Source organism: Mobula birostris, chromosome 6 (genome assembly GCF_030028105.1).
Source record: "Mobula birostris isolate sMobBir1 chromosome 6, sMobBir1.hap1, whole genome shotgun sequence".
NCBI lineage: Eukaryota > Metazoa > Chordata > Chondrichthyes > Myliobatiformes > Myliobatidae > Mobula > Mobula birostris.
Window position 1 is genome coordinate 121,352,739 of NC_092375.1, and position 14,090 is coordinate 121,366,828.

General features: G+C 43.8%; 1 protein-coding gene across 1 annotated transcript in view; it reads right to left on the reverse strand.

Moving 5' to 3' along the window:
* Positions 1-1,105: 1,105 nt before the first annotated feature.
* Positions 1,106-14,090, reverse strand: part of LOC140199334 (transmembrane protein 41A-like) — a 29,041-nt gene continuing 16,056 nt past the window's right edge. Inside the window, exons 4-5 of the mRNA XM_072261196.1 lie at positions 9,583-9,721; positions 1,106-7,536 (exon numbers count right to left, since the gene is read on the reverse strand). Of these exons, the coding sequence (XP_072117297.1) occupies positions 7,319-7,536; positions 9,583-9,721 (357 nt within the window). The 3' untranslated portion in view covers positions 1,106-7,318. The remainder of the gene's footprint in view (positions 7,537-9,582; positions 9,722-14,090) is intronic.

A 14,090-nucleotide genomic window follows, 5' to 3' on the forward strand; every position in this document is an offset into this window, starting at 1 on the left:
GATTTCAAACCTCCGCTGCCTTGCAGCCATACCCACTCATGGGGAAAGGCTTCGGGAGTAAACCCTGAGGGCAAATCCAGAGCTAGGGTCCCTAAGGCAGTCTGACATTGCCTTCAACCTTGTTCTGGCAACTCCTGCAATGACATTGGTGCCAAGCTGTATCGGCCCTTGCCCTTCCCTTGGACAACATTGGTGGTGTGGAGAGGGGAGACTTGCTGCATGGGCAACTGCCAGTCTTCCATACAACCTTGCCCAGGCCTGCACCCTGGAGAGGACACTTCAGGCGCAGATCCATGGTCTCGCGGGACTAACAGATACCACCACCACAAAGGCTTTAGGATTCTCCATATTAGTGTTTATTTCAAATTTCCCAACTTCTGGGATTTTCTTGATTTCCAAATCCTGCTCTTCTAGAATGCTTGTGTGCACTCACTGCAGAGGTGAATGCCCTCACAAATGCTACTCCCACACCCACACTGCTATCCTTATTCAGGCATCATCCCCTTCACTGGGAAGAGTGGCTCTGTAGCACTGTATAGACAGTGGCTAGTCACTACTGATGTGTTAAAACCAAGGGAACTTCTAGCCACATGCTTTCAAATGGCTTGAACACTGCAGACCAGATTTTCTGCCAAACAGAATATACTCTGTCTGCAACCTGAATACCTTGGACTACACACAATCACATTTATGGGAGCTAGGAAGGGCCAAAATCTGATTGCATGTTTTATGGCTTTATGGTCTATGTGCATACAACTCATTGAAACAGGACAACAACTTGACAGACCAGAATGAAGTAGATCCAATGGACATACAGTATTCCAGAGTCCCGGATCTAAGCCCAGTGGCCATCAAACTTCAAAATAATTGTAATAAGACTACGTCTTTTCTGGTTGGTGTCACAAAGTAGCAACTGCACACAGACATTATTTCTACTGCAAACAGTGGATTGTTGAATGATGGCAGTTTTATATCTGTTTGGCCACTGCGTGTAGAGGGAACTAATCTATACCTGTGAAATTGCACAAAGCTGGCTCACCATATGAATCTAGCACAGCGCAAACCTCTTGACCAATTTACACTTGTGAAACCAGGAACACAGGTGAATATTTAAATATTTTATTATTTCAAAGTATGACTCATTTTTTAAACAAGTCAGATGACATTTAAATCACAGATCCAGTCCACTTACAGTGGAGAAAATGAAATGCAATTGATGTAAATAAAACATGCAATGTAAACACTCCTTTGGTAAAGTCAAAGTCTTATGGAGATGCTGAGATGTATCTACAATCTTCATAGAAAATACCATTCACAATATATAAAGCAAGGCTGACTTGCTTGGTTTATAAAATCTTTACAACAGCAAAAACGTTTAGAAATCTGAGAGAAATCCATTTAAAAATATATTAAAATCCACTCGCACCTCAATAATAGTGTATTAAATCACCACTGCCCACCCTCAGGCACAATAAATACGAGTTATATTGCAGCCTCAACCTGAAGTTCGTAGCTTTACTGGATTTGTTGATGGCAGGACCCCATTTTGTATGCCAGACAGATGTATAGGCATGTCCGTGTACACACCACACTGCCCTTAAACCTTCCATATTTGCATCCAGCCAGTCTGCAGTCAGAGTGCTTGCACATTCAAACATTTAACTGTTTCCACATAAGCTAATGCATTAAAGAACTTATTGCCACAGCACTTTCATATGGAATACTGTAGATCTTACAGGTGCTAAGCTGAAGTGAAGACAGTGGTGTTGCAGGCAAGGGCGGCTATGTAGAACAGGCTGTGCTCTATCTTTACAGAGTGCTGCTCTTGTATTGGTCTTACTTCGTGCCGAAGAGCACACAGTCTTCCACTGGACAGTAATTACAAGAAAGTTCACGTGCAAATGATCAGCCTTCAAACAACTTACTTTTGTCACATTAGAACACTGCATCAGGATTCAAAGATTGCTCATCTTCTCTAAGGTACGTGTAGAGAAGTACACACAGTTTACTTTCAGCATACAGAAGCAGTGCCTTTGTTTTATACACACTCCATAATTAACTTCAAATACTAAACAATATGTCAATTACACAAGACCAAGGCAAAACCAGGGCCAAGAAACATATTCTCAATAGATAGTTGGCATTGCCAACCACTAAGCCATTCATACCTTTAGCAAGATGCTTGAAATATGAGCTTTAAAAAATATCAACATAAAATTTCAAGACCATCAAGCAGTGATTGTAATTTTTATTCTGATGCAGTACTGACATTTCATTACGTCATCCTTCACATGAAATGCAGCACATTGAATAAATTTGTAATACAATTCACGGGGGCTCTAGACAACGTTTGCCACTAACCAATCTGTTGGCAGACAATACATTAAGAATGAAAGGCACTACATTAAATAAAGCTTCTGAAGCACCTTAGCAGTTGAATACAAAGATGAGCAATCATGGGAACAAATTCTAGCTACAGCTCTCCGATACCAGTGCCACACCACTATACTCTGTGCACAGCTGAAAGCAATCTACAATGCACTGCCACTCAACAGAGGACAAAAAGGGTCACTGCACTTCCATAGTTAACAGGCAATTCTAACTTTATTTTCAAAAACGGAGGCAGCTGACTGCAAAGTAAGCCATATGCCCTTGAAACTGGAGCTTGTCATTGGTTGGCTCAGGTAGTCTTTTGCCATTGTGTCAGGAGACTGGCATGAGTCCCCTTGCAGGATCTGATCCTCCACAACAGTATAACCATTTGATTTATGGCACTGGGGGCCATTCATCTACTGCAAAGGAAGGTGCATTTTAAAGCACTAAAGATCCAATAACATCCAGGAGATGCAAGATTACTGGTAAAGGTACTATAAAATGCGGCACAGACTGAGAGGAAGTTCACGAGCCTGATCCCAGGAATGAAAGACTTAACATATGAGGAGCGTTTGATGTCTCTGGGGCTGTACTCGCAAAATTTTGAAGAACAAGGGGGATCACATACTGAATATTGAAAGGCCTAGATAAAGTGGATAGGGAGAGGATGTTTCCTATAGTGGAGGAGTCTAGGATGAAAGGGCACAGACTCAAAATGTAAGGATGTCCCTTTAGAACAGAGAGGAAGCGGAATTTCTTTAGCCGGAGGATGGCAATTCCATGGAATTCACTGCCACAGATGGCTATGGAAAACAAGTCACTGGGTATATTTAAGGCAGAGATCTTGATTAGTAAAGGTACCAAAGGTTACGGGGAGGATGGGTTTGAGTGGGATAATAAATCAGCCATGATGGAATGGCTGAGAAGACTAGATGGGCTGAATGGCCTAATCCCACTCCTGTGCCTTATGGTCGAAGATTGTATAAAAGTTATATTTATTTAACGGAGCAGGCCTCTCCTCTCAACCAGGACAAATGAAATACGAACACTATGCCCTCCTAATGTACAGTAAGATCCCCCGCTGCTCCATTGCAATGGATAACAGGAGAATGGGACCCCCGGTGAGGGGGCTCAGACACTGTGAATCACCACCTTCTACATCAAAAGGGTTTCTGGGGAAAAATGCAATCAGAATGTCCAATTAATTCAGTTAAAATACTGAAATAAACAGGAAGCAAAGCAATGGATGTTGAGAGCCTGCATACTTGTTCAGTGATCCGAACTTGTCCAACTCATTTCTGAAGACCCTAACACAAAGTGTTGAATTCAACTGGAAAGTAAACTGAACAGCATTAGACAGTTGACCTGCCATACAAAGAAGTCAAATTCCTCTGATAAATATGTAAAGTGCTGGAGTCCTCTAGCATTGGAGGCTATCAGTGGCGGGGGGGATGTGTAGGCTTTCTCCAGCTGCTCTGGCATCCTCCCAGAATACGAAGATGTACCAGTTAGTAGGTTAATTGGTCATTATAAACTGTCCTGTGATTTGGCTAGGGTTAAATCAGGGAATGCTGGGCGGTACGGCTCAAAGGGCCTATTTTGTGCTGTATCTCTAAAGTGTAAATAAATACCAGAAATAAACAAATATTAACATAAGGCTCCCTGAACATGTATTACGTGCTTGCTTTCATCAGTTGGGCTATCAGTCACAAAAGCTAGAAAGTCACATTGCAGCTGTATAAAACTTTATTTAGACCACCTTTGGAGTATTCTGGTTGTCACATTACAGGAAGTATATAGATGCTTTGGGGAGGCTGCAGAAGAGGTTCACTAGGATGTTGCTCAATCTGGAGAGTATTAGCTGGAAAGATAGGTTAGACAAACTGGAGCATCAAAGGCTGAGGAGTAACCTGATCGAAATATACAAAATTATGAGAGGCACAGAGTGGGTAGATGGTCAGTCATTTCCCCAAGGGTGCAAATGTCAGATACTAGATGGTGTAGATTTAAGATGAGAGGGGAAAAGTTTAAAGCATATTAAAAGTAAGTTTTATTCTTTCTTAATTTAACAGAGGCTGGTGAACTTGGAGAAGATGGCAGAGCGACGGCAGTGTGTGCGGCCACTTCGGTGATGATGTCTGTTATTTGTGAAGTAGGGGACCATGCACAATTCTGATATGATGGAGAGATGGACGTGAGAGTACAGAGGAACATCTGGAAACTTCTGAAATGCCCGCTTCGCTGCCGCTGCTACTGTATGGTAACCAGAATCTCCAGAGCAGGAGGCCCCGAAATCCTCAGCTTTGCGTGTTTCAGCAGCCGGGGCGAGGTCGAAGGCGCTCGGGAGGCTGTATCGGAGAGGCTGGTCGGAAGCTCGAAGTTTTCGGATGGACGGACTCAGTGTCGGCTGTGGTCGGCTGCTTCCAAGGCATCGGCAAGTTGACGGTGCCTGGAGGTTTATGGCAGGGAGTTTCTCCCTGTTGCTGCCTGCTATCAGGGACTCGGGAGTCGATCGACTCGGGGACTTTTGAGACTTTATTTACCGTGCCCATGTTTTGTTCTTCATCAAATTATGGTATTGCTTTGCACTGCTGTAACTATATGTTATAATTACGTGGTTCTGTCAGTGTTAGTCTTTGGTTTGTCCTGTTTTCTGTGCTATCACTCCAGAGAAACATTGTATCATTTCTTAATGCATGCATGCATTTCTAAATGACAATAAGAGGACTGAGTGTTCTCATAATCTAAAATATACTGCCAGGGGAAGTTGTAGCAGCTATGGTAGCAGTGTTTAAGATGCATTTAAGAGCACATAGGGAATGGAGGGATATGGATTATGTGCAGGTTAAACTGCATCATGTTTGGTGCAGACAAAGAGCCAAAAGGCCTATCCTATACCATACTGTTCTATGTTCTATCCCAGTGTTTTTTCCCCACTATGCTCACCATTACATATGGCGTGTGAACCTTCATTAGTCAGGGGGGATTGAGTTCAAAAGCCACAAGGTAATGTTGCAATACTATAAAACCATGGTTAGACCACAACTTGGAATATTATGTTCAGTTCTGGCCACCTCAATAGAGGAAAGATGTGGAAGCTTTGGACAGGGTGCAGAGGAGATTTACTAGGATGCTGTCTGGATAAGAGAGCATGACCTTGAGGGCAAGTTGAGCAAGCTTGGGCTTTTCTTTCTGGAGCAAAGCAGGATGACAGGTGACTTGATAGAGCTATACAAGATAACAAGAGGCATAGATTGAGTGAATAGCCATAGACTTTTCCAAAGCCAAAATAGCTAATAAGGGGGCATAAGGTGATTGGAGGTACAGAGAGAATGTCAGAGGTAACTTTCTTATATATAAACAGTGGTGAGTGCGTGGAATGCCCTGGGTCTGTACTGTTCTAAGCTTCATTACCTTCCCCACCTTCACTGTTCCACAGGTGTTTCCACTCATGTTCATGACTCTAATTAATTCTCTTCCAACATATTTCAATTCTCGGTCCCAGTCTGACCTCTATCCACCACCAATGAGACTGGAGGAACAACCACGTCATCTATCAACTAAGACACGCCTTTTCAACTAGTTACCATTCTTCCACCACAGCACACGTCTTCCCCATTTCCACTGCCACTGCGACAAAGCAGATTTGATCCAAATACAAATCCTAACATTCTGACAAATGTCTCATCTTTCCCCACAAATCCTGCAAATCTGAATAGTTCATTCCTCCCTGGATTGGCCACTAGATTTTAAAACAAATAAAGGTATTCACTTATTTATTTTAAGTTTATCAGACAAGAATACCCTTGTTTGTCTGAGCTGTCTGGGCACAGGTACATTTGAAGCCAGAGCCTCAAAGTCCATTCTCATTCACTTACATAAGGACAATTCTCATTGGGTTTACATCACCTCCAATTCTGCTTGAATTGTGAAATCACAATCCAAACCTTTCTGTGAAAGTTGTGCAAAAAAAAAAAATGAAAAGTAGCCTATTATTTGCATGCGAACTTTTGAGTCCCCTCCCCCCAAATGACTTTACATTTCAACATCTGCAGAATTTCTGCATTTTTATTCAAGATTCCTTTACGGCAGTACCAATTCCCTGACATGACCTCGAAGCTCAGTGGTGCTACTTTATGTCAAAGGTATAAAGAAATGAAGCTTCAATATACATATACAAATATACTTACTGTAATTGATTCACTTTATTTTTCTTTCTATATTATCACGTTTGTATTGAACTGCTGCTAAGTTAACAAATTTCACGACACATGCCGGTGATAATAAACCTGATTTTGAAATCACCTAATCATAAAACTGTAGAACAGAATGACCATTGGAGTGGGAACCATTTACCTCCTGTAATCCTAATGCCCTGTTCCTAATTTAGAAGGACAAGCAACATCTTCTGCAAATTACATCTTCACCACTCCACATAGTCTGGGGTGAAACTGTGCAAAAATCACCTCTCCTGACATTTTATTAAACAGGCTAATTCACACTAATTGATAATTTGATTTATTACCCAAAACAAATACACTTAAAACAGTTTCAAAACTTTCAGAAAATGTTGTCATGTTTCTGACTCGCTGAGAATTTAAGAGATTTAAAATAAAAACACCTACCTTATCTCTGCATTTTTCAGCAGATTATTTTAATTTACATGAAATTAGGAACCCCCTCACTTGTGCAGTGTTCTGTGCTAGTAGAAATCAACTATCTGATTTATGGTGGGCATCTGCCAGTGTATGGCGGCCAGAAGGATTTAACTTGAATGGGTGGCTTGTAGAAAGGTGTATATTTAGTTTTTGAACAATTGTATGGCTCAGGTTCTTCTGAGCAGCTTCTATAGTACAAATATAACTCTACATTCAAGGAAGATTATTCCTTCATATTAAGACTCATACCAGGGTACAATTGCAAGTCACAGAAGGATTAGCACTAGTCACCGAGTTTTTCGACTGCTGTCCAAATGCCCATTTTTGACCTTTCCAGTCAGCTGGTGGTGGCTGCAGTGTTTGATTATAGCACCAGGCATAAGTGCCACCATGGCAATGGCCAGCAGTTTCATGACGATGGACCATGAGAACAGGTTGTCCAGTGAGGATATCTCAGACAGAATGCAGCCTGTCTGTACACAGATGAAGTTATAAGGAAGAAGACCTGAAAAGCGGAAAGTTAATAAGTTTAAACAAAACCATAATTAAAATCTTACAAATTGAAAGAATGCTTACTAAACAAATGATCGCTACATTTTATTCCCAAGAACCAAATAATTTTTGAATATAACTTTGTTGTGGTTATAGAGACATTTATCTACTTACAGATGGAGTGTGGAACAGGCTCTTCTGGACCAATGAGCTGCACCACCCAGCAACCCACCTATTTAACCCTGGAGAAATCACAGGACAATTTACAAAGACCAATTAACCTACTAACCAGTACATCTTCGGAATGTGGGAGGGGACTAGTGTACCTGGAGAAAACCCACACATTCATGGGGGTGACATACAAACACTTCACAAATGGCACTGGAATTGAACTTCAAACTCCAAACTCCAGCACTTGAGCTGTAATAGCATCATGCTAACCTCTACACTGCAATGGAAACCAAAATAAAACACTACAGCACAGAAACAGGCCCTTTGGCCCATCTAGTCCACAACTACTATTATTCTGCCTCGTCCCATCAACCTGCACCCAGACCATAGCCCTCCATACCCCTCCCACCCATATACTTATCAAAATCTCAGCCAGCATTTGTGCCGGCATCTTGTTCCACACTCCCACTGCCCTCTGAGTGAAGAAGTTCCCCCATCTTTCCCTTAAATATTTCCCCTTTCACCCTTAACCCTGACCTCTAGCTCTAGACTCACCCAACCTCAACAGTAAAAGCCTATTTATACCACTCAATTTTGTATACTTCTATCAAATCTCCTCTTGTCCTCCTATGTTCTGACTAAATGAGAACTTACCAAGCTTAAAATGAAAATCCTGAGCTTTTATAAGCAGTTGATTTTATTTTAATTACCCAGGTAATGAGACAGTATGTGTGAAGCTCACGACTGTATTGTTTCTCAGTGTGCAGAAGAACCCAGGATAGACGAAATCTAGCCTCCCTCCCCCAGAGGACTCAAGAAAAGGATCACCCCCTCCCCAAAGAGTTCCCAGTACAATGAAGATACTCAGTAAAGACACACTCTCATTGCCTTGAGGTTGGAGTGATAGGTCTTTCCAATGGACAGATGCATTCCTTGTGGTGATGAGGCAATGCGAGGTAGGGAATTCCAGCCACTGCAGGGCAAGGCCAATGAATGAGCAGCGGCCTACTGTATGCCCATATCATATCATACAATATCGACAGGAATTGGGGATGAGAGCAATCCCATGACATTGCTGCCTTTTCTTTGTTGGTGAAAGGGAATCAGAATCGGGTTTATTATCACTGGCATGCACCATGAAATTTGTAGTTTTGCAGCAGCAGCACAGTTCAATACCTATAAAACTAAATTACAATAATAAATATATAATAAAACTAAACTGTAGTGCAAAAAGAAAGCACAAGAAATGAGGTAGTGTTCATTGGCTGGTACATTATCTGTTTAGAAATCTGAAGCTCAGTAATTGCATCAATATGTTGGGCCCAAGATGGCAAGTGTTAATGAAGCTGGCATGGGAAGCTGCTGCTGGGGATTATCTGCTGCAGCCCCATGATTGAGGCATAAAACAATACAGACTGAACAGTATTAGACTGATTGCAAGAAGGTATGCAGCCGATTGATCTCACAATGAATCAACTGGGCCTCTTATGAGTGGAGGGCTCTCTCTTAGTGGAATGGGCTTTTGAGTGTGTATGTTTTTCATCTTGCCAGGGCCAGTATGTAGCTCCTACACCAAGTTGCCCAGCATGTCCCGTTACTAACATGACTCAGTAAAAGTGTTTAAATCATACTAGTCCTTTGTCATTCTTGATCCGCACCTTCATTCAAAACTCAGCTTAAACATACAATAAGAGAGACAAGGTAATAAAGGGATGGGTATCTAAGGCAGTTAGGTTGGGAGGAAAAGCAGTTAATAGAGTAGAGGTTTCGGTTTGCAAGTTAACTGAGTAATGTACAAGTTCTGATAATCTGACTGACATATCTCAATAGGTTCTTAATTTCTCTTAAGACGAAGGCAAAAAAAGACTTGTTGAGAAACATGTCTTACCGACAACGATGGAGAAGAAGAAGTGTGTGAGAGGAACATTGAGGATGGGAGATGTGATGTTGAGGAACCAGTTTGGAGTCATGGGGAAAAGCCTGAGAAACAGCAGGAAGAAAAACAGGCTGTTCCTATTCTCTTGCACCTGTCAATACAAAACCAAACAGCTTCAACAAAATCAAATTAACAAACAGGTAGAATGTTACAGTCATATTGCAGAAGATGGAGATAATTGCCTTGTGGCACAAACTCATTTCTTGAAATGGTAGTGGAGGCACAAATACTCAATGCATACAAAAAGAACTTGAATTAGCACGTGATGTGTAGTTACCTACAAGGATATGGAAACAGGCTGTCATGAACATGGTATGAGAATGCCTCCCAAGAACTACCAATATTCAAAGTCAAAAAAGTCAGTTTATTGTCATACGCACAAGTACATAGACGCGCAGTTTCAATGAAAATCTTACTTGCAGTAGCATCACAGGCACATTGCACCATACAAATATCATTCACAACAAACACAAACAAAACATTAATTATTACACAAAGTCCACCTTAGTACCAAGTGATCAAGTAGTCATAAACTCTAGTGACTAGGGTAGTGCCAGTTAGTTCAAGGACTGAATGAATATAGAGCAGTACAGCACAGTAAAGGCCTTTCAGAATGCCGTGCTGACCTTTAAATCTACCCCAAGGTCAATCTAACACTTCCTTCCCACAGAGTACTTCATTTTTTCTGATCATCCATGTGCCTATCTAAGAGTCAATGCCCCTAATGCCATTTCCAGCAGTACATTCCATGCACTTACATTCTGTGTACAAAACCTACCTCTGACATCCCCCCCATACTTTCCTCCAATCATCTTAAAAGTATGCCCACTCATATTAGCCACCGCCACCCTGGAAAAAAAGGTGCTGGCTGTCCACTCTATCAATGTCTCTTATCTTATACACTTGTATCAAGTCAGCTCTCATCCTCCTTTGCTCCAAAAGAGAAAAAGCCCTAGCTTGTTCCTCATAAGACATTCTCTCTAGTCCAGGTAGCAATTGGTAAATCCCCTATGCACTCTCTCTAAAGCTTCCACATCCTTCCTATAATGAGGTGATCAAACCTGAACGTAATACTCCAAGTGTAGTCTAACCAGTGTTTTATAGGGCTGCAGCATTAACTCACAGCCCTGGACCTCTACCCCAACCCCCGACTAATGAAGGCCAACATACCAATTGCCTTCTTAACCACCCTATCCACTTAAATGACAACTTTGGGCGATCTACGTATGTAGACCCCAAGATAGCTCTAACCTTCTACACTACTAAGAATTTCGATATTAACCTTGTTTGATCTTCCAAATTATATAGTACTGAGCAAAAGTCTTAGGAGATGACTAGATAGAGCGCACTAGGGCGCCTAAGACTTTTGCACAGTGCTGTAGTAATTTTAAGTATTGTACTGTACTGCTGCCACAAAAAAAATCATGACACATGCGAGTGATGATAAACCTGATTTTGATATGGGCATCTATTGTGGACTCAGAATGGAAATGGAGGCAGGGAGAGAGGAATCATGGTTGGAAAGAAGGGAAGCGAGAGGGAAGCACCAGAGAGACATTCTGTAATGATCAATAAACTAATTGTTTGGAATTAAATGATCTTGTCTGGTATCTCAGGGCTGAATGTGTCTGCACCCATGCTACCTACCCACCCCACCCCTAGCACTCCTTCCTCTCCCACATGCCTCCCGCAGTCTCCACCCTCATCATTACCAGCATTTTTCTTCCTGCCAAATCCATAAACTTGTTCTCCGCTCCACAATGACAAACACAGTACTGTGCAAAAATCTTGGGCACCCTAGCTACATATATTTGCTAAGCATTTTGCACAATACTGTACCACTTCACATTTCTCTGGATTTTACTCCATCTACCACTTCTCAGCCCAGCTCTGCAACCTATCAATGTTCCAATGTACCCTACATTAATCTTTTACACTATCCACAACACCCACCAACCCCTTCACGTCATCTACAAATTGACCTCCAGTCAGAATATGCTCCATACAGCCACCCTCTGCCAAATTTTCCTGGATCCCATGCCTCCTAACTTCCTGAATGAGGCATCGACTCCCAAACATCCCTCTACCCCTCATCGTCCATCCATTCCTCTAATTCCTCATCCTCCCCGAACCCCGCTCTCCCTGAACATCCCAACCCCCCCTCTCCCTCCTGAGACCTCCCACTCTTCACCCTCCTCCAACCCCAGCCCCAACCCTTGCCATGTCTTCACCATCCCCTCTGATCCTCCCCTCTCTGAGGCAGAACGTTCTGTCCTTAGCAAGGGCCTCACTTTTGTCCCCCTCCGTCCACACCTCAGTGAGTTCCGTGCCCGCCATGATATTGAACTTTTCTTCCGTCGCCTACGTCTCCGAGCTTACTTCTTTGGTAAGGACTCCCCTCCCCCTACTGATGACCCCTTCTCCTGTCTTCAACCCTCCTCCTCCTCCTGGACACCCCGCCCAGGCCTCCTACCTGCACTCAATCTCTTCATCTCCAACTGTCGCCGAGACATCAACCGTCTCAACTTCACCAGTCCTCTCTCCTGTTCCAACCTCACTCCCTCTGAACGCACTACCCTCCACTCTCTCCGCACTAATCCAAACCTCACCATCAAACCTGCTGACAAAGATGGTGCCATAGTAGTCTGGCGGATGGACCTCTACCTCACTGAGGCCAAACAGCAGCTGACACCTCCTCTTACTTGCCCCTGGAACAGGACCCCACCAAAAAAACAACAAACCATTGTCTCCCACACCATCACCACCCTTATCAACTCCGGAGACCTTCCATCCTCAGCTGCTAAACTCATTATTCCCACACCCCGTACCGCTCGGTTTTACCTCCTCCCAAAGATACACAAGCCTGACTGTCCCGGTAGACCCATAGTTTCTGCCTGCTCCTGTCCAACCGAACTTCTATCTGCCTACCTAGACTCCATTTTGTTACCCATAGTTCAGTCCCTCCCCACCTACAGCCGCGATACATCCCATGCCCTCCACCTCTTCAATAACTTCCAGTTCCCCCGTCCCAACCGCTTCATTTTTACTATGGATGCCCAATCCTTATACACCTCCATTCCCCATCAAGAAGGCCTCAAAGCCCTCCACTACTTCCTGGATAATAGACCTCACCAGTTCCCCACCACCACTACCCTCCTCCGGTTGGCGGAACTGGTTCTCACACTTAATAACTTCTCTTTTGGCTCTTCCCACTTTCTTCAGACTAAAGGTGTAGCTATGGGAACTCGCATGGCACCCAGCTACGCCTGCCTCTTTGCTGGTTCTGTGTCTGTGCTCCAAACCTATTCTGGTACTGCTCCCCAACTTTTCTTTCGGTACATTGACGACTACATTGGTGCTGCTTCCTGCACCCATGCTGAGCTCGTCAATTTCATCGACTTTACTTCAAACTTCCACCCAGCCCTCAAGTTCACTTGGTCTATCTCTGACACTTCTCTCCCCTTTCTCAATGTCTCGGTCTCCATCTCTGGAGAGAGACTATCCACTGATGTCTTCTACAAGCCCACTGACTCTCATAACTACCTCGACTATACCTCTTCCCACCCCGCCACATGCAAAAATGCCGTTCCCTATTCCCAGTTTTTCCGTCTCTGCCGCATCTGCTCCCAGGATGAGGCTTTCCGTTCCAGGACATCCCAAATGTCCTCTTTCTTTAAGGATCATGGTTTCCCTTCTACAGTGATCAATGATGCCTTCACCCGCATTTCCTCCATTTCCCGCACTTTGGCCCTCACCCCATCTTCCCGCCACCACAACAGGGACAGAGTTCCCCTTGTCCTCACCTACCACCCCACCAGCCTCCGGATCCAGCACATTATCCTTCGCAACTTCCGCCACCTTCAACAGGACCCCACCACTAAGCACATCTTTCCCTCTCCACCCCTCTCCTTTCCGCAGGGATTGATCCCTCCTCAACTCACTTATCCGCACGTCCATCCCCACGGATCCCCCACCCGGCACTTATCCCTGTAAGCGCAAGCGCTACACCTGTCCCTACACCTCCTCTCTTGCCACCATTCAGGGCCCTAAACAGTCCTTCCAGGTGAGGCAACACTTCACTTGTGAGTCTGTTGGGGTCATCTATTGCATCTGGTGCTCCCGGTGCGGCCTCCTCTACATCGGGGAAACCCGACACAAATTGGGGGACCGCTTCGTCCAGCACCTCCACTCCTTCTGCCACAACAGACAGGATCTCCCGGTAGCCACCCACTTCAACTCTGCTTCCCATTCAGATATGTCCATACATGGCCTCCTCTAATGCCATAATGAAGCTAAACTCAGGTTGGAGAAGCAACACCTCATATACCATCTAGGTAGTCTACAGCCCCTTGGTATGAACACAGAATTCTCCAACTTCCGGTAATTCCCTCCCCCTCCCTTCCTCTATCCCTATTTCACATCACCTCCCTCATAGTTCCGCCTCCTTCTACTACTTCGCA